Source organism: Halyomorpha halys, unplaced genomic scaffold (genome assembly GCF_000696795.3).
Source record: "Halyomorpha halys isolate HHAL.00 unplaced genomic scaffold, Hhal_1.1 Scaffold12.1, whole genome shotgun sequence".
In the NCBI taxonomy this organism is placed as follows: domain Eukaryota; kingdom Metazoa; phylum Arthropoda; class Insecta; order Hemiptera; family Pentatomidae; genus Halyomorpha; species Halyomorpha halys.
In genome coordinates this window covers 34782-56960 of record NW_027109908.1, presented here as the reverse complement: position 1 = coordinate 56960, position 22179 = coordinate 34782, and the positions used below count along the sequence as shown (strand labels likewise).

The 22179-nt window shown below is 31.1% G+C and overlaps 1 protein-coding gene across 2 annotated transcripts; it reads left to right on the top strand.

Moving 5' to 3' along the window:
• Positions 1-710: 710 nt before the first annotated feature.
• On the top strand, positions 711-21198 carry LOC106679398 (protein draper). 2 transcript variants are annotated; one of them, XM_014418534.2, is made up of 10 exons: positions 711-777; positions 6094-6240; positions 10808-10934; positions 12815-12977; positions 13902-14145; positions 15991-16111; positions 16228-16365; positions 19522-19730; positions 19840-19902; positions 20233-21198. In XM_014418534.2, exons 2-10 carry the CDS (start codon positions 6131-6133, stop codon positions 21086-21088), a joined length of 2031 nt encoding a protein of 676 aa, XP_014274020.1. In that variant the 5' UTR covers positions 711-777; positions 6094-6130; the 3' UTR covers positions 21089-21198. The 2 variants fall into 2 exon arrangements, with proteins under 2 accessions (XP_014274020.1, XP_066904159.1); XM_067048058.1 differs by lacking the exon at positions 711-777 and adding an exon at positions 955-1055.
• The last annotated feature ends 981 nt before the right edge of the window (positions 21199-22179 follow it).

Here is a 22179-nt window from a genome sequence, read left to right as displayed (position 1 = left end):
TGTATATATTATAAAAAATCTTACCATTTTTAACGGATAGCTAAGAATTGAGGAAATTTATACCTGGCCCTTTCACTCTTTCCTTACTTTTCTTAATATTTCTTTTTACTTGTTAATATACTTCACCTTTGCTATATCTACCTCTTTACCGCATCTTCCACTATTTCTATAGAGTATTTTTCTACAATTTATTACTCTATTTCTGTATATAGAATTCTATCACACCTGGCTGTATTTATTAGTAACTATTTTTCAATCCACCTATATTTATACTTCCTTATATTATTATTATTACTTATTTTATATATTTAAAAAAAAATAATAATTTTTTTACTTATTTTAATTTTTTGTCAATTCTTACAATGTTTGTATCATGTTTTCATTTAGCCTTGACGAAGCCATGCAAAGTGGGGCGAAACGTTGGTTGATAATAAACATTTTCATCCACTAAACCACCATCCCGACTATCTTCCTACAATCTACTTCATACTACCTTCTTTCACTATTTTAAGAAACCAATACTAATTTATAAATTTGGCAGACAATTTTTACTAAGAAGAATTTTTCAAATCGTGGTATCCTTTACCTTAATGAAAATGAGCCATAAAGAAATATCTATCATTATATATATGTATGAATATATTACGGAAAGAAGTCAGATAAAACATCCAAGGTTGCTTGGATGTCCACACTGTGAGACAGTCTGGTACCGGCAGTCCGTTCAACATCTGCTCAGAGGAAACAAGGTACACAGTGATTGCGTTTGTGGCAAGTATCGTAAGTAAAGTTTCCATACATTACTACATCTTCTTATATTTGAAATATAATATTGATACAAGCTTTTCTTTGTTTATATTATTGTTATTTTTATAAAATAATTCTGTCAGTTTCACTAAATTTAAACGTTTAAAGTTGTCATGTTTAGCGCACTTGATCAGCCTCCACTGACTCATTACCAGTGATGCGGCGAGAGGGATGCGCTGGGATCTTTTGAGCTCTGCTCTACACCTCACACGGGGGGATAGAGAGGGCTCGGGGATCCTCAGGTTGATTGTGTAAATATTGTATATAATATTTTATTATTATGTTATTTTATTTATTTATTTTTCATACAGATAGTTTGATTATGTTCATCTTGTTTATTCTTTTGTTTGTATATATTTTCAGAGAGTTTTTTTTTTAGTTTTTTTTATTTCATTCATCACTATTACCTATTCCCCACAACTGTGTGGCAGATTGTAATATCTATCAATCAAAGTAGTCATGACCAAAAAAAAATGTTTTTAAATATAATTATATTGTCTACTATTTGTATGGAAAAAGAAATTACTTTTAGCTCCATATCATTAAAATTATCAACACTAAAAAACTTAATAGAACATAATTTAAAGAAGAGTGAATTTGCTAAAATATGAACCCTAATAGAGTCATTTACGTTCAATAGCTTATTACACGTATGTTCGAAGAGGTTGTAATTTTCATGATATTCGAATATGAATATGAATTTTATACATCAAATTTTGTCAAAATCAATTTATTTTAGCAAATATCATGAAAACTACGCCCGTACGAAGATACTTTAAATTAAATACTTCATAGCACATTAAACTACCTTAAATTTGAGTACTGGCTGACATCAGTACGTCTAATCCTACCTGTGATATTGTTTTTCACAAACCTAAAAAGTCTGTCCGAAGAACTTGAAATCAACATTTTGTGAATACATTTTGTCGATTATCATCGAAAACTAAACTAGTACTTTTCGTACTAGTAGCCCGTGTCAGACTATTTCAATGAGGCTAAGTCTTAGACGATGTTAAAGTGTAGTTTATTGTATTTCGACAAAACTAATTTAACCAAAACTTAAATAACTGTTTTCGAGAAAATGGGACATTAATAGTAAAATAGATAAAACAATGTGGAACTTTCGGTGCGTCGATGAGTTACAACTTGCAACAGAAATTCCCCAGTTTGCTTAGCTAACCTTAGGAGATTCCCCGATTTACTGTACTTTTCTTAAAATCCCCTGATTTTTCTAAGTATTCCAGGTTGTATCAATATTAAAAATACATCATCTATAAACATAAAAATAATTATTTGAAAGTAATGTGAAAAAAAAATTAAACAAACATATGAAGATTAATCTGAATAAAACAAAAATAGAAATATAATAAAATTATTTTTTTCTTATATTTTAATTTTAAATCTTTTTATGTCAGATTTTCTGTTTTTCTTTCATTTCTTTAATTTCATTCTTAATCCAGAACTTTTTGTAGGCATATTTGAAGATATTTTATGTTTTTTTTTAATGCATATTTTATAGTTTCCAAATGCATATTCTGTGAGTTTTTAATGCATAAACATTTAGGTTCTGCTCACATGTTAACTAAAATATAAACCGTGTTACATATATTTATATGTAGTTACATGTATTTATAGATAGTTACATGGGTGTACCCAGAGAGGGCAGCTGCCTCCTCCCCCCTTGAAGTGAAAGAACTATTAATTTAATAAAAATTATTGTTTTTCAAGCAAATAATTTTAATAACTAATATAGTACTGCTCTGATTAAATTTTGATTTAATTCACTTTCATTCAACTGGCTCATTACTAGCTGGGATCTCTTGAGCTCTGCTCTACCCCTCACACGTGGGGGATAGAGTGGACTCAGGGATCCTCAGGTCGATTGTGTAAATATTGTATATTAGAGAGTAAATGTGACTAGATACTGTATTATTTTATCATTATGTTATTTTATTTATTTATTTTTCATACAGATAGTTTGATTATGTTCATCTTGTCTATTCTTTTGTTTGTATATATTTTAAGAGTTTTTTTTATTTTTATTTTTATTTATTTATTTTTTTTTATTTTTTATATTATTATTTTTTATTATTTTTTCTTTTTTTTATTTTATTTTATTTTTTTTTTTAATTTTAGTATGTATGAGATCATTCATCACTATTACCTATTGCCCACAACTGTGTGGCAGATTGTAATATCTATCAATTAAAAAAAAAAATAAAAATAAAAAAATAACTGTCACAACCTCCTTGACTATGGTTTGGCCCTCTATCCCCCCCCCCTAGTTTTGATTCTGGGTACGCCCTTGCATAGTTACATCAATATAGGTCATCGAATCTATTCATTTACGAACTTTAAAATCAGCTTCCTCGTTTATAAAGGATATATATGATCTTTATCTAATTGTCTGTCACACAAGGTCTTTTGGAGGATTGTCCTTTCGCGAATCACGTAATAGGAGTTAATGTTTTGTCACGGTTAATCTCAGTTGAGGCTATACTAAAAAAAAAAGTATTTTCGTCGTCTTCCTTTTGAAGAACGTTTCAGAATTATTAGAGTGAAGATAATCCTAAATTTTGGTGTATGACCAAGAAAAAAAGGTTAATATACTGTGTGTATAAATATATTTATTCTTATAACCCATTGTTATATAATAGAGGTATCCATGACGTTGAGTTAAATGTAAAATGTTATAAGTATAGCATTGTGAGTAGCCCTATTTAAAGTCATGTTAAATGTTAAATGCATAAGAGCTCCCAGCGGATTTTATGAGCAACTTGTTTTATAACCTTTCCTTCCAAAACTTCATGTTATTGTTTACTTCTATGTTTTGATTAAAGTAATTTATTACAACATGCCTAAAGTAAGTAAAAAGTAGATTTTGTTTGAAAGTTTGGCCTTAAGTACTGAGTGCCTTGCTGATCTTCTAACTTATGGAGAAGAGAATCAAGATGAGCTAATTGACAACTGTCATTACATTATTATTATTTCCATCCATTGCTTTATTAGTTTTAAAAACATCTAAATCAATACTAACACAAACTACGAGCAAGTAACCTAACACGACAACAAACAAACTGACGAACTCACCTGGTCTGTGGCATGACGTCAATCTCCATTTAACAGACTCTCAACCATGTTATATGTTACATAGTTGTTAACATGGTAATAGAAAGAAATGTTTCTTTATTTAACACATAATAAACTAAAGATCATGAATATCCCTAAAAAAGGCTGCCTTGGATGTTACAGCAGTATTTTCGTTAAAATCTACCTAGCGGAAGTTCCACTTTGTATAATCGATTTTACACACTTTTTCGATTTTCTTAAAAACAGCTTTATCGCTTTTCATTTTCCTCGATAAGTGAAAGTTTTTTTATGTATGCACCGCACAAGATTTTTAAAACGAAATTTCGGCCACTTTGTCTATCATCTGGCATTCAAATTATCTTTCAAACTCATTATTTTATGACGTTTCATAAATTTATTTTTATTTTATATCATACTCTAAGGCTCTAAAGCCTAATTTTGACGCCTATATATTATTCTAAGGAATCAATCCCAGAATAAATAAAGAATATTATTATTATTATTATATAACCTATAAATTCAATCTTATTCGACAATTTTTAACGGAAAATTTATAATTTAATTACTTAGACATATAATGTTTTCATAAATATATATTTGTGCTATGTTAAATCAAAAATAAACTGCTAAAGTTAATGAAAAAGATTTGAAACAATGTATTTATACAGAATCGATACCCCACAAACTATGCAACATATTCACTGCTGAACTCAATGCAATAGCAGCAGCACTTCACTTCTGTTTGTCTTTGAACCACACCAACATAACAATAATTACAGACTCATTAAGCTCCTTAAAAGGTTTAGATCGTATGTATCCATAGCATCCAAAAATTTCCTGCATCCATTTTTTCTTAAATGCTCTAAACAATCTGTGTATGTCAGTTACATTTTATGGGTTCCAAGTCATGAAGGAATCGCAGGGAATGAACTGGTCGATCACGCTGCAAGAGAAGCACTCGCGCTTACAGGACGGGGTAAAACAATTTTAACTCCATCAGAAATGAGCAAGCCTCTTGAAAAGTAAATCAAAGAAAAAATGGCAATCTTTGTGGAATGAAAGCCCAAGGAGTAAACTGAAAATTTTTAAAAAGGACGTCAAGCCCTGGGGTACCTCCAGCCGCAATTGTCGTAGAGAGGAGGTTGTAATGACCAGGCTGGGAATATGTCACACGAGGCTCACCCACTCCTATCTTATTTCAAAAGAAACGCTTCCGAACTGCCAGTATTGCAACAACAATCTGACAATAAGCCATATTTTCCAACGATGTTCATATTTCACACCACACCTCAATCGCTTAGGACTAAACCCTCATATTTCAAAAACCCTGGGAGACAATGATAAAACAATAAAATTAATGTCTCAATTTTCAAAATCAAAAGATTCACTGACTAAAATATAACATTAAACAGGCAAAAAAAAATAATAATCAAATTTAAAAGAAATTAATAAATAAAGAATATTATGGAATACTTGATTATTATTGAATTCAAATGTTGGGGTAATGCTTTAATTAATTAAAACATGGAGATCATAAATATACGTCTGTTGGCAGTTCTAAAGCAATGCAAACTGAAAACAAACGTATGAATGCAGCACAAGCGTTTGTGCTTGATTTGCCCTTTGATTTATCCCCAAAAACCGACGCTCAATGGTTTTAGGCCAACTTGTACCAGCCAACTCTAAATAAACCATCCACACACTTGGGTATGCGCTAATTTATTATTTTTTGGCAAATGTATCTAGGTAAATTTATCTTTTATGTTTCTTGAAATAGTTCATGATATAATCTTATCAAAAATAAATCTAACGCGTTCTCCTACCCACTACAATATTTACAATACATGTAAATTTATAATTATTAACAAAAACATGAGTTGAATGAAAGTTCTGCTTTTAGAACTTTCATGTCTTAATTTAGAGCTAAAGAAATATATACATATATTTATCTAAATATTTTCATACTTTAACAAAGAACATTTACCATACAGTGACAAATTGAGAAGATATTTCGCTCTCTTTACCTGCCTTATCCTCTTCACACGAATTTTCTTTTCTCATTTAGCCTGTATAATATTCTGCTAATGATGAAAAATGGTTATAGCTAAATTAAAATGTTTTTTAGACAATCTAATTATTTTTCCTAGAGAACAAATAATTGAGTTGAATCAGCTAAAAAATTTTTGTATATTTTTACAGATCATTTCATCAAAAATTTCAGGAAAATTGTAAAGATATGAATGGATTGCTGTCTATATTGGTCTCTGTTTTGATTTTCAATACTTTTAAGTGTCAGGAACAAAATAACTTTTTGGAAGGACCCAATGTATGCACTCGTCAGGAATTGTAAGTTATTTTAATGTAATATGTAGTTACATTCTCATGATCAACAATTCTTTTATTTATATTTAATTGTTATAATTAATTTTAAACATTTTTATAATTAGCGTTCCGTTAATTCTATGTCGTAGCCTAAGGCTCTAGCTAGACTATACCACCTTAGCTGGACTGATATCAACACCTTATAATGCCAAAAAGGAAGAAGACTCAGTAATGTACATATAATATATATCATGTATACTGAAGCTACTTTCTACTGTCATCTCGCGTTGGAGCTAGATGTGGACCAATTATGAAGGAGAAATGGAGCTATTTGCTTTGCGATGGAAGCCACTATTGAAAGTGATGACAACACTGTAATCTTCAGCGACTCCTAAGCCGTAATACAATAATTATCAACACCAGGTGCCGCAGAGTCACCCACGGAAGAAAAGTGCAGAAACATGGCTGCTATCATAAAGAAAAGAGGAAGGGCTATAGCTCTGCAGTGGATACCAGGCCATGTTGGTATACATGGTAATGAACATGCTGAAAAGTTGGCTAAGCTCGGTTGTGCAGAGAACCAGCCTGTTCCACCAAATTCCTACAGAACAGTGAAATCAATTATAATTTCTTATTGCAAGGACAGGACACACACTAAACACAAAGTTCAAGCGGAAGGAAAGAAGTGGGAGATGCAACATGGGAGACTATCTTTTAACGTATATTAGTCTGGAAGATATTCAGTAGGATGCGGACCAACTAAGAGGAAATGCAAAATTGTATTGGACTGCGAAAGGGAAAATGGCGTAATAGTGTCGTACAAAAAAAAATAAATGTATTATATATATGAAGTACTTATTCTATTTGAATGAAGGGCACTAAAAAAAAAATTAAACATTTTTGTGATTCAAATGAATTTATCAAGTGACTCATCGATAGAAGACTTGGTTTTTTTTTTTACTCAATTCGATTTAGTTAAAAAAATCGATACCTATCGAATCTAAAGAGTTTTTGTGAGGTAGTAAATATTTTTGTTTTCTTTCCTTCCAAATTCTATTTAATATCCTTTCACCTCACCGTAACGTGCTCATTGAAATTTCTGTTTTTATAACTTTCCTGTCTTACTTTAGAACTAAAGAAATTGCATTTCTCATTTCCAAGTCGTATATTTAGCTAAATATATCCATACTTCAACAAAGAACAATTACCATACCGTGACAAATTGAGAAGATATTTCGCTCTCTTTGCCTGCCTTATCCTCTTCACACGAATTTTCTTTTCTCATTCAGCCTGTACAGTATTATGCTAATGATGAAAAATGTTTATAGCTAAATTAAAATGTTCTCTAGACAATATCATTTTTTTTTCTAGAGAACAAATAATTAACTTCATCAGTAAATGACCTGGCCGATTTTGTTGTGATCTGTAAGGCGCCCTTCTTATAGGCTTACAATTACTAGCGTAACTAACCACATCTTAAGGTTATGTAATTCCTAAACAAAAGCAAATCCATATATGTACAAGCATGTGGACAGGTCATTTGGTTTGGCAGGTAGAAGATGATCTGAATTTGTGGTCGACCCGTCAAGGGTCGGTTTTTGATAACAAATCAAAGGCTATTTGGGCAAACGTTAGAGATATATCGAATTTTATATATTTTACAGTTACAGTTCGTACTTAAGGTGCCTCTCTCTAAACGTTTGCAAAACAATAGCAAATTCGTGCATGCCCAAGCGTGTAGATGGGTTATTTGGATCGGCTGGAACATGGCTTGAATTTGTGGCCGACCCGTCGGGTGGTTCCCCACAAATCAAGGGGCGCTTGTGCTGTATTCACACGTTTGCATTGTTTCAGAACTGCTAATAGATGAATATTTGTGCTCTTCTTTTTTAATCATTTAAAGCATTTCCCCAACATTTGGATTCAATAATACTCTTGTTTAAGATTGTATACTTAAAAATTCTATCGATTCGTTGTAAATACATTATTTCATATATTTTTCATTAACTTTAGCAGTTTACTTTTGATTTAACATAGCACAAATATATATTTATGAAAGCATTATATGTCTAAGTAATTAAATTATAAAATTTCCGATAAAAATATTAGAACGAAGGTTAAATTTATAAGTTATGTAGTACTACTTAAATGAATTTTTATCATCTACAACATTAATTGCTTATAGTTACGTTTCCTTTAATTTCGCATATTTTTATGTGGTTCCTTTTTTAATAATGAAAATGGAGTTAATCCCATGTAGTAGTCGAAAAAATCAAAAGAACAAAACAAGCGTGTAGATACCAAAGTTTGTAGCCTGCTTTGATTACCTAGCATTTGTATGTCTTGGATTTGTGGAAAGCAGAAAACGTGTAGAACCTGAATGCTGGAATCAAATCAGCTTTCCTTCATTGTATCTGAATTGTCAACATTTTTTCATCCCTAACTTCGCCATTTTTGGTATACCAGGAGGTTATCCTACTGATTAATTACCCATTTTACCAGAATGGGAAGGTCGAGTTTTCATTCCATAGTATCCTAACGAAATTAGTTAAAACGCCCAGGCCAGGTACAACCGGTACTACGTCACGAAGTTGCTAAGGTAGCGTCTTAACACACTTGGCCAACACGATCTCATCGGCACTTTCTGATGTTTTTTACAGGGCGAACATTCCTTGATGGTTGTACTCACTTTGAATTATGTTCATCACGCAATTCATGTTGGTTTTCTGTCTTTAGAGAGATCGGAATAAAAAAAACCCAACTGGTATTCTAAGGGCTGCTTCCAAGGTTTTCGCGAAATAATTTAGGAAGAACCATTTGACAAAAACTCAAGACAGATTTGAACCTTACAATCTCATTTAAATTTTTTTTTTCAATTCTACATAGGTCCACTGGTATTCCTCAAGGTACTATTCTGGGTCCCATCCTCTACACAGTCTATACAGCTGACATCATAACCAATTCACAACACTATCCTTACCATGTATACCGATGACTCATGTGTACTAGCAGTTAATAATAACCCTTTAATTGCATCCCAAACTCTCTAATCCCACATCTCAACCCTCGAAGAACTGTGCCAAAATTAGAGCATAAAAATAAATCCCATCAAATCACTTTTACTCTGCATGGTAAACCTAACAACTGCCCTACAGTATCCTTTAATAATGTTGCTTTTACCTCTGTAGAACAGATCTGCTACTCTGGACTATATCTGGAGAAACGACTAACTTAATTGTTACTCACACAAGATTGAAAAGACAAGAAACTATGCATCGATTCCGGCCATTACAGCACTTACTAGGAAAACGGTCTAAGCTTCCAATCCATTGCAAGACTGATCTACATGACTATCTGGACATACGGAGTCGAGCTTTGAGACTCCACAAAACTTCGAACTCCTCTGGTATCCAATCCTTACAATCTAAAATCCTCAACGCTCCTTACTTTTTCACAAATAAAATTATCTATAAAGACCTTAATGTTCCATATGTAACCATCTAGCTTAACCAGATACCATTCCTTCCATTATAAACTAACGGAAAACTAACCATCCTAACCCTCTAATTTCTAATCTTGCTTCCTCTTCCATTCCTGACAATCTTCTGAGCAGCCTGAAAAGAAGATGGCCTCGAAACCTTCTAATGTAGAAATATTATTGGAGTGGTACCAATGGGTTGTTTCTCTATATATAGCTTTTCTGAAAAGGTGGCATTTGGCTCTATTTGTATCAAATGATAATGTACCAGGTACCTACTTCAACCAAAATGGTTACATATTATCCTATTAGTACCAGAAGGGTTCTGCTGCCAAAAAAATGTTAGGAAACCACAGTTTCCAACTTGCCTTATTAAATGTGTGTTGTCTAAAGCCTTCGGATATTAGTACATCTGAGCTCCTAAATTTGTGTATAGACTAAAAACACACTTCGATAAGATTATTAGTTGGGAGAGTTGACTGTTAAAACATCTTCATGTGGCACGTACTGCTAACAATCTTGCAGAACCTAAAAATAAAAATTTTCTGACAATAATACAAATGCCATAGTTTACTGCAAAGTGAATGCAAATGTTGATATAACTGTCAATTTGGGAATAGGCCTTTTCCCTCATTGTGAGACACATCTGTCAGGTTTGTTTTCACTACCGAAAAAATATGGAAAAAAGTCTATCTTTTCAGATCAACAAAGACATAAAAAATAACATTCAATCAATAAAAAATATTTTATCTAAGAATTTTTCTTCTTTTTTAAATCATATTATTACTGTAATACTTTAAAAAATAAATAACTTAAATTATACAGGCAATTTGCATATAGTTTAAACTTACCGGTTTGTTTATCTTTATAATCATGTTTTGGTGTAATATAGACATTAATTTTTATTTTATTCTTTGAAAACCTTATTTATTTTTAGTTTTTTAACATAGATATAATGTATATAAAAATAAATAACTTAAATTATACAGGCAATTTGCATATAGTTTAAACTTACCAGTTTGTTTATCTTTATAATTATGTTTTGGTGTAATATAGACATTAATTTTTATTTTATTCTTTGAAAACTTATTTATTTTTAATTTTTTATCATAGATATAACGTGACTAAAAGAGTAGAGGAAATTAAACCTACCATAGTGAAATCTTATGTGTGGTGTATGAAAATACCTCCGAGGTGTTCACTGTATGAAACCCAGAATGCTACCATATACGTTGATAAGGTAAAACAATTGATTATTCTGGTATTTCAAAACTATTATTGTATTGCTACTTACAATATAGCACCTATTTTTAAAGTTAAAATATACAGATTTGTTGTTCAATAGTTTGATCATAAAAGTTTTGTTAATTATGAAAAACATTTTTTTTTTTTGAGCAAGGTATAACTTTGTAAATTTTAGGATTTCAGAAAATCAGTTATAGAATACCTCAATTCACTTCTAATTTTTTTAATTACTGATTTACAGTTTTACACTCCATCTCTCATCATTAAAAAGCTCTATTGGAATTATTATCATCTAAACATTCAGATAGGACCATCCATAGTTCAGTGGTTGGGCGCAGTCCTACCATTCTGAGATCTATTGGCAGTGCCGGTCTGAGGTGTTGACTTTTTTCATTGAGTGGCAGTCCCACAAAATGAAAACTTTGACCATGGTGAAAATATTAAAAAAAAAAAACATTCAGTTACATAAAAATTTAATGTTTAAAGTACTTAAATCAATTTTAATTGGATTCAAACATATTATTTATTTATATGGCCAAGCGTTACTTCACTTTGGAATGCTGGTTGGGTTAATTTTAGGGAACTTTATTTGATAATTAATTGCAAGGAAAATTTATAGAGAGAGAAATACTTTATTTATTTATCTATGCTGCCTAAATACATTAGGTTGCTATCTCACACAGCATACTTATCAATCCGTAATCGGACATATATAAATTACACATACATGGTAAAATCATAAAAAAAAAAGAGATACAATAATAGGATATAATAAACAATTTTTTTCACCCCTACAGTTTCCTTTTACAATCCGTTTCGGTCTGTACAACAAATACAAATGCTTCATTCATTCCTATTTTTCTTTCTCATTTCTGCTCCTCCAATTTTGCCTTTTCACAATTATTCAATTCACCCACATAATTCAATTCACAATAAAAGAAAAAAATCTATTGAATAATTTACAACATGGTTTTAGGGGTTGGCCTAAAGAAGACATTTCTGGTTAAACTAGGAAAATGAATTTTGATTGATTTGGCCTATTGAAATTGCAGCTGCTGATGGTAATGATGATGAATGTTGAAGAAGAGAAATAAATTAGATAAAAAATTACTACCTTGATTCTTTCTCCTCCTTCTCTATTGCTAGGGAGCCACTTCATAAATGGACTATTCAAATGTAGAGGTTTATTTTCAATAAAGAAAAAGAAAATGATTTGCATAGAGAAAATAGCTCTCTGATCCCTTAGTCTCTTCTCCCCTTGGGGAAGGAAGGTTCTACTACTGGCCACAAGAGGCGCTAGCAGTGTCTACATTATGGGGGCCCTTCCAGGATATTTATTTTTACAGGAAACAAACATAACTACAATTGCATACAAACAATTAGTTTAATTTGTAATTATTAAAAGATAAAAACCATTCAAATAAATAAGTGTTTTAACATTATTTTGTTCGCTTACTTAATATGGTCCAGTATTATTGGGACTAGTCAAGATGTTTTTAACTTTTAATCTTGAAATAATGATATAATATTATGATTAATAAATAATTTAACATTTCTATTTTTATTTTCTTAAAAATATAAATACCCACTTACTATACAATATAATTATTACACCTACTTAGCAAAACAGAGGTAGAATATTTAGTGGTATAATGTCCAAATTGTCTATCATATTCTCCTTTTTTCACCTTACATATATATTTAAGTGTTCATATTTTGCCTATGGCTACAAATTATTTCTTTTGATATTTATAGTACTCCCATGGATATAAAAATATCTCAACATAATATTGAATTAATGTATCAGCGGAAAGTATAAGATAAGCGTTCAATTGCATTAAATTAACTTCTATTAATAAATTGTTTTTATCTTAGGTTGTGACAGAGGTAAGAAATGTTGATGAATGCTGTAAGGGGTACATGGTATTTGGACGTAATTGTGTGCCTATATGTTCAAATGGATGTGGAAATGGATCATGTATTGCTCCTGAAATATGTGAATGTGAGGTGGGTTATACTGGGCAGAACTGCAACGAAGGTGAAAATAATTAAACTGAATATAAATTACTAAATGAAATATAAACTATATTATCATCTCCAAAAATATCAATTATAAGTGAATAAAGAAGAATTAATTAATAATAACACCTTTTCAATGATCCAATTTACTCTCAACAGTTTATTTTAGTCCTCCAATGTTTCGTCCCTTAAGCCATTATTAAGGGGACAACCTAAAAATTGTTTTCATTTCATTACTATATTACTTCCTCACATAATACTATCATTTTTATTACAATTACAAAACAATTAACATACCTCAATTATTTAAATAGTCACAATTCATTGAAAAAAATTGCTTTCATTTGTAGGCTACTTGTTCAAGTCATATAATCTTCAAAACAAAAACAAATTTCAAATTAATATCATAACAGTTTCATTTAAATTCTATAAAATGGCTATTCATTTAAAAAACATTCTCGATACAAAAACTACTCTTTAATTTTTTTCCTTTTTATATTTAGGTGATAACAGGTTAGGACTCTGTTATCACCTATTACAGAGATTAATTTATTTACAATTTAATTAACATATATTTATTTATTTAATTAACGTATATTTATTGCTTATAATTTAAAAACATAATTATTATATTTTTATTATATAGATATTTATGCACACACCCATTTTTTAGGTTGTTTCCTTGAAAGTGCTCTAAAGAAATTGGAGGATTAAAATAAATTGTTATTTGATAATTTGTAGTTGATGATATTGGATAATTTGTAGTTGATGTTATTATAAATATTAACCACTCTCAAACAATTAATTAATAAATATATTAAAAGTAGTAAATGAGAAATTTGTTTTTAAAATAATGACTGAAACAAACAAATAAGTATATTTTTTTAAGTGATTCGTCGACAAAATAGTACTTATTCTTACCCCTCTATGTCTTTTCTTATAGTCTGCCCTAGGGGAAGCTGGGGAATGGGATGCAGACAAAATTGCATATGCAATGATGGTAGTTGTGATCCATTCTCAGGACAGTGCATGTGTCCTCCTGGTCGGATTGGAGAAATATGCGAAGCGCATTGTCCTGAAGGAAAATATGGAAATGGATGTTTAAATGATTGCTTATGCAGAAACGAGGCCAGATGTCATCCCGAGACAGGACAATGCATATGTCGACCTGGTTACACAGGCGCCTTGTAAGTTACCATAATATAAGAGTGGTTATAGTTCTATAAATTTATTTTATCTATTTAAATACTATTACTAGCAATGCTGTGATGTGGATTAAAAGAGAGGATATTCAACTTTCAAATGGCTGTATTAATATAGGCATTGGATAAAATGCAGAGAAGTTATGATTATATGTACAATGGTCACAGAAAAAAAAACTTTTAGTGGTTTAGGGTTTTATGAACTGCACCGAAGGGCACAAACTGGATCTATTAAACAAATTAGAACTGGAAATATAAAATAAAAAGTTTGAAAATATTGTCTTTATTTGAAACTAATATTTTGACTTCATAAGGGCATTAAATTTTGATAATGTAGGTTAAAAGAGGGGACTTTTAAGCTTCAGCTTTGCAGCTTTTTAATGGTTATATCAATCAACACAGGAATCGGGTAAAATACAGAGGAGTTATGAACTATTATACAGACAATGGTCACCGGAATAAAAAAAAAAATTTCAATTTCTTTGAAAAATGATATTTTAGGGATTCAGACAATGCTAGAAAAGAATATGATTTGCTTTTTCCTAAAAAAAATTTGTTGACCTACTTTACTGAAATCCTCATTTTGATTTTTTAAATTTTCAGTAAATAAAAAATCATTCAGTAGAATCAGTAATATTTTTTTATTATTCTTCAGAAAGAGACAAATATATTGGCATATAATCACCATGAAAAAAAATGTATACTTTTTGAACTACACCCCAAAAATGTTTAATTTTTGTTAATATTTTTTTTAACGAAAAATCGAGCCAGCATATATTCTTCCCAAGATAATCCTGAACATTTAGCCAAAAGCTGGATGAATGGTAGTGCACAAAGTACAAACCAACAAAAATTCATTTTTATATATTAGATAATTTTCATTATTTATTTCTAAACATTATTTAACTACCATTTACCATAAGGTAAATTGTAAAAGAGTAAACAAGAATTTATTTCCAAAAACCACCCTGAGTTATTTCATATCACATCGTTAGGGTATTTTTTGGAAATAAACGACCCATATGATGATGATTATTTGTTCTTTACAAAAATTTGTCTTCTTGCTAATTCAAGCTGATAAATCTAGACCAGTGTGCACTTCACTTACCACCCTGCTTCGAGTAGGTTAAGTAAAAAAAATACTCTTACTTCTCTGTGTTTCCATAGTAGTTATGACAAAAGGCAAAAAATTTATAAAACAATTATTTTATCCTTTAGTTAACTATCTAATTATTTCATAGTTTATATTTATCTATTCTGCATTGCTACTAAAAATATGAGATAGTTAATTATAGAAAATAAATAAAATTAAAGATACTTTAGAGAAAGGCATGAAAATTTGGCATTTGCATTTCATTATTTTTTAAACCTTCCCTTGGTGAAAGATATCATTTTGAAAAAAATTGGTCCACTCATTCAAAAGTTTATTGTGGATAAAGATTTATGTTTTCTATCGTTTTGTTTATTATTTAAAGCTTTCCTTCAAAAAGACTTTGTTCATTTGAGGTGTCTTTAACAATACCTATATTAAATACTTTGTCCATAAATTGATTGTTTTTTAATGTATATTACTACTTTAATAATTTATTTTCACTATCACACTCCAGTGGCAGTGAGTGTGATAGTGAAACGGAATTATAAAAGTATTAAACATTAAATAACAACTAATTTATGACAAATTATTTAGTATGAATATAAAAGACTATGTAACTAATAGAAAGATGGATCATCCTCAAGATTGGGGAAAAGTTCCAAAACGTTGGAAATGGAAGGATTTTTTTTTTTCACAATAAAACCACCACGGAATATACACACTGTATATACTTCCAGATGTGAGATGCCCTGCCAAGTTGGTTACTATGGTGAACAATGTGCATTAGAGTGTCATTGCCCGAATAGCATCAGCTGTGATCCGGTTACTGGAGCATGCTCCTGTCCTCAAGGATACACTGTAAGTTGTTATGCGCAATATAAACTTGTGAAAAAGTCCAGGAAATATGGTAAAGTATCTCATAAAGTTTACAATTTCAAAACTTTTTCCTAATTCTTATTAATTTTATTTGACAGGGATTAAACTGTGAGAATCCATGTAAAACTGGATGGTACGGAGAGAACTGCAAAAACCCCTGCAACTGTCATAATAATGCCACGTGTGACAATGTTTATGGATCGTGTGCCTGCTTTCCTGGCTACAGGGGAGAAAAGGTAGCTGCAGTTAAATTTAAATTTAATTACAGAAATATACTTTTTTTTTTTAATCTTCCTTCCAATTTTGTTGGAAATTTGCAAAACTTTCAATAAGGTTAGTAATATTTAATTTCCATTTATTTTTACACCATATATAGTCTTAAGTATATTCTTTGAACAGTTGTTCACTGGAAAGTGATGATTTGAATTAAATGACAAAGTAAAGCACATAGTAAATAGTAAAACAATGGAAGGAAACAATAGATATAACTGCCCTTGACTTGAAGAAATATGGAAATGAGAATATATGAAGCTGATAGCTGGATCAACAGATATACAGGAGAGTAGACAGCAGCAGAAATGAAGTTCCTCAGAAGAATTGTGAGCAGAACCAGGAGGGACTGTATCTGCAATAACAGAATCAAGGAAGAACTTGGAGCTCTATCAATGAAAGAGGTCCTAGAGACTCGCCAGAAAGGAGGAAACCCACGAAAGACCCTGGACTATGTCCTTGATGGTAGAAGATCCAGGCAGACCAAGGATGTTGTGCCTGAATTACATTGACAGTTTGTGCAAGAAGAGAGATAAAAATAAATAAAAAACTGCTCCCTTAAGCTTATAAGGCTCTACAGAGTGACACAAAAGAAGAAAAAAATAACATCTTTATTAAACAAAATAAAATCTGTACAAATAATTAAATAGATAATTAATTCTATATCATTAAAAAATAGTATACCATGAAAACAATTACATTTGGGATGCACATAAAATATAAATCAAATAGAGTTACTAAGGTAAGATGAGGTTGAAGAGGTAAATTCCAGGTGATACCAACTTCTGTTTTGCTGAGCAGTCCCTTTATCATCAAAAGTTGTTGAAAGAGGAAAAGATTTTCCTGCAGTTATCTGTCTCATCCAGAATGTATAAAGGCTTCCTGTGGAAGTAAGTGAGCTTTACTAAAGGGCTTTACTGTGATGGGGATAGAGAGGAAGGGGAGTAGTAAGTGGTCTAGAACATAGCCTTGTGGATCTCTATAATAAAGGGCACGCACTTACTACTTAAGAACTAGGTTCCACTTTACAACTTTTGCTGGACATAAAATCACTAAGGTCCATTATCATATTTTTTAATCACATGTTGTCCCCTGGAATTTCAACTATATGTATTTAAATAGACGAGAGCTGTAAGTGACCAAGCTTGAGCTGATAACTGATAAGCTGATGACCAAGGGTGACCGTGCCATACTTAAATAATAACAAGCTAAACTAATAGCCAGGAGTTCTTGACAAAATATTTTCTATTTTTTCTTTCTATCTCTAGCTCTTTAGTGATTTCAGGAGTGGAGTAGCCTCAGTCCAACTCTTGTATGTGTCTCTGTCCAGAACCATTCTTCAAAGCTGATCCAATGAGCAACCGAATTCCTTTCTGAACCAGTTTATGTAGTCACCATAGGTAAGACTTGGCTTACCAACAGAACACTTTCCTATAGGACTTGCTTCCATTAACCAGTGGGTCTGCTGATAGTCTCCCATCCTATGACCATGGTCATACTATTTCAGCTGGTCTTCCTTGAGAACTTCAATTACAGATTTCACTCCTAATGTATCTTTAATGCCGTTCCTTCTGGTTTTTATTGTACCATGAATCTTATTTCCGCTGCCATAAGTTGGCTAGCATATTTCTTAAGAACAATCCAACTTTTTGACCCATAAAGGAGAATAGGCAAGAATACAGACTTTAACAGGCGTAACTTAGTCTCTTTTCTTGCTTCTTGTTTACCTATCAGTGCTGAAGATATATGGAAGAATACATCATTAGCTTTTCTTATTCGGTTCAATATCTCTTGTTCTATTTGCTATTGATTGCTGGAGAAAAAGAGAGGAGATAGGCCATCGTCTAGGGTGAGCATACTAAAAAACTACTCTTGTGAGAATAGATTGGCAATGAACTTCTCTATCTCAAGTAGAGTGTACGCCACCAGTGCTATGACTAGACCTAGATAAAGGCTTGATTCAATGGATCAATCCCGGTGGCAATTGAAGGCCTCATGTGATCGGTTATCACTGAGGATTCACTCTTTTAACTCTACTTGAGATAGTTCTGTAGACTCTTTTTGCTCAATCTCTTTTTGTTTTATATTACATATTAACATATATTTTATAAATTATACATTTGTAAAAGATATCGTATTTTTATAATAATAACATTATATACAATTGCTTAGCTTCTTAGACACTTGTAGTGCTGAGCCCTATCGGGTTGCGGCGGCACTTCTTGCTCGCTGCCTGCTACACTTTGGACCATGAGTGGGAGTAGGTTCCAGCATTAAAGCTGCTCTAGTGATTCTCCTTTTGCATATTTTCCATACCTGGTCTACACAAAATAAACAGGAGGGGATGTCACCCAGCTTCACTCCCATACAGAATGTAAAGGATGCATATCTTACACCATTGAGACAAACTATACTTTTACAGTTATTTTTTTTAGATGGCAAATATTAAATTAATATGTGATGAAAATTATATTGATATAACATAAAAGGTACTTAGTTTTGTATACATTTTTTTAAAGTTTATTTTATATAAATTCCTATTCATCCATATTTCTATTTTCTAAACTTAATTTGTCTCTTTCTTTTAAAAAATTTTGATAATTTTCTACTCCCTTTGTATACGTATTCTAATTTTCTTATCCCATCTTACAATATTTGTATCTCGTTTTCATTTAGCCCTGACAAAGCCCAGCAAAGTGGACCATTGGTTACTATTAAATATTTTTTTTATTTTAATATTTTGACTGCCACCAGGACTATCTTCCTACAATATATTTTTTCTTCTTAAACACAGCCCTGACCATCTCCTTCAAATTAAATAAAACAAAGTATGAAAAGATTATTTCAAATTCACTTACGTTTTCATATATTTTATTCAATAAGATTTTTTAGCAATCTAGAAGATTTTCACTCAAACTCACTTTTTCAAACCAATTTTTTTTAAAAAAGTTTTTGCTGTTAATCAACTCATGCCCAACACACTCAAGTTTCCATTTGAATTGTTAATAAATAAAAAAAAATAAATGTTCAAGTTAAAATAGTTCAGGGTTAATTTAAAAACAATATTATAGTTGAAAAATAATTGTTAAAAAATAAAATCAAATAACTTATTCTTATGATAGTGCCAGGAGAAATGTCCAGCTGGGAGTTTTGGTGAGAACTGCTTGCAAACATGTGATTGTAATGGAGCAAACTGCAATCATGTAACTGGTGAATGTAATTGTCCGGAATCTTGGACCGGAAAACATTGTGATCAACAGGTATGTCCAGTGGGGTATTATGGTTCCAACTGCGACCAACTGTGTCATTGCGAATGTAATGATACCAAAACGTAAGTACATTTATGATTAAGATGATTACTATCATTACCACTTATATTACATTATTCTTATGTTAATAAATTATATTAATTATAACTAGAGTATATTTATAATCTTTAGAAACATGGAAACCTCCATAATGTATCCAGGCACATTTCTTCACACGAAACATAAATATAGCAGGTAAATTAGAAATAAATTTGTTAAATAATTGATTAAAATTGCATATTTTCTTTATATTACTGATATTAATTCATTTTTTCTATACATTTCTTAATCTTCATTTTTCATTTTTAACTTCCAGTGTCTTTAAATGGCAATAATTGATATTTTTTAATTTCTCTCTCACCCTCCTCTCCCTCTCCTCCCCCCCCCTGATTACAAGCATAAATGAATAGCAATACATTAAAATCAATTTAATTTCTATGTAAACTAAAAAGGTTTTATTTTTTATCATAAGTTCTTAATTTAGTTAATTTTTTTACTTTCTAACCACTTGATTTTTTCTTTCAGGTTTGTTGAAACCAGAACACTGACAGAACAGGATAGATTAATCTTCAACTATGTCACGGATGGTGATTACAAATCGTTAGCTGATTTATGTGCTCAAGGTGTAAACATGAACATTGCAGACATCAATAATAATTATCAAACACCCCTACATCTTGCTGCAAAAAACGGATGTGTATTTACAATGCTGACAGTGATGGGATGTGGTGTAAACATTAATGCCATGGATGGTGACGGTAACACTCCTCTACACCTTGCTGTCGATAACAATCAGTTTCACATCTGTAGTTCTCTCTTGTACAATGAAGCCAATCCCTTCATTTATAATACGGACATGAAAACACCTTATCAATTGGCTATGGATTCTGAAAGTAATTGGATTAAATATTTTTTTCAGGAAAATCGTTTGAAATGGTACAAAAAAGTTAGGAAACTAAATAGAGATGAGAAAAAAATGTTTCTCGGAGTAAAGAGAGGCCACTATGGAACTGTCGCTGATCTGTGTATCAAGGGTGTCGATATACAAGTTGCTAATGAAGAAAATAAGCAAAATACACCATTTCATTATGCAGCTTATTATGCAAAAAATGTTGCACCCATGGTTCTCACAATTTTACGCTGTGGTGGAAATATCAATGTAAAAAATTCTGATGGTAATACTCCTCTTCACGTTGCGGTGATCAGGGGCCACTTCAACGCCACTAGTACTCTCCTCCAATATGGAGCGAACCCCTTTATTGAAAATAATGAAGGCAAGATGGCTCATGAATTGGCAACAGAATCTAGTGATCCAAACCTGCAAACATTATTCAATGAACCACTGCTAAGTTGGTATCTCAACACTCACTTCGTCCTATGACTGAATGAATTTTTATACTATTTATTTATATTTTTAGGCACAAGCTGTAACTATAAAATCATTTCAGAATCAATGAGGAAGATTTATAAATAAATATATTTTTTATTCTATTTAATTTTTTGTATTGTTGGGGTAAGGGGCTTTTTGTATTTAAAAATATACAAACCTCTTCCCAGAGTAAAAAAAAAACCCAATTGCTGGTTCGATTTTGACAGTAGAGGGAGGACTGGAAAGTGAACCCCCTTACCAAAGAACCAAAGTAATAAAGAACATAAAATAATAAAAGAAAATATGTTTTCCAGTTGATTCAAAAATTTAATAATATTCAATATAAAGAAATAAAATAAAATAAAGTGTACCCTCCTGTCATTACAAAAAAAAAAAAAAATGTGTAATATAAATATACATATATAATATATAATATACAAACCAAAAGAGTTATTTCTCTAATTAAAGAAATAAAAACAAACAAAGCAAGAAGAAAATAAATAAAATTAAAAAGCTTAAATATAAAACATCTTAACCTTAATATTGTAGAATAAACAGAGACAAAAAAAAAATTAACCCTCTGGTGGAATGGCTTGGCTACGATGTGGTTGGTGATAGCCCCTCACAATAATCTACCTCGAAATATTCAGAGGCTCAACAGTGGCGGTGAGCCAGTAGGTGATTGAACCCCTGCCTAGTGGATGAAAGTACCAGAAACCAACCTAAGTCAAGTGCCTCAGGAAATTTGCAGTAGACTCCAAAACAATTGAGAAAGACCAGTGGAGAATTGAGTCTCCGCTTGGTGGGTGAAGGTATACAAATTAAAACATATTTAATACCTCAAAAAAACATGGAGTAGACTGCCATTAATCTTGTCTTGATGTTTAATAACTCTTCATTCTGAACTGTACTTGAAAGAAGATCAGTATAAAACCGTGACACTCTTATACATAGAGAGCTAACCTCAGTGAAATATTTTTTCCAACTAAACAGTAAATAGGAGTTTAAAAAAAAAAAAAAAAGGTTTGCAAAGTCAACTGGAAAAGTGATTAAAAATAAAAAAAATCTTTTTTTGAGCTTTATATAAGGTATCTTTAAAAATA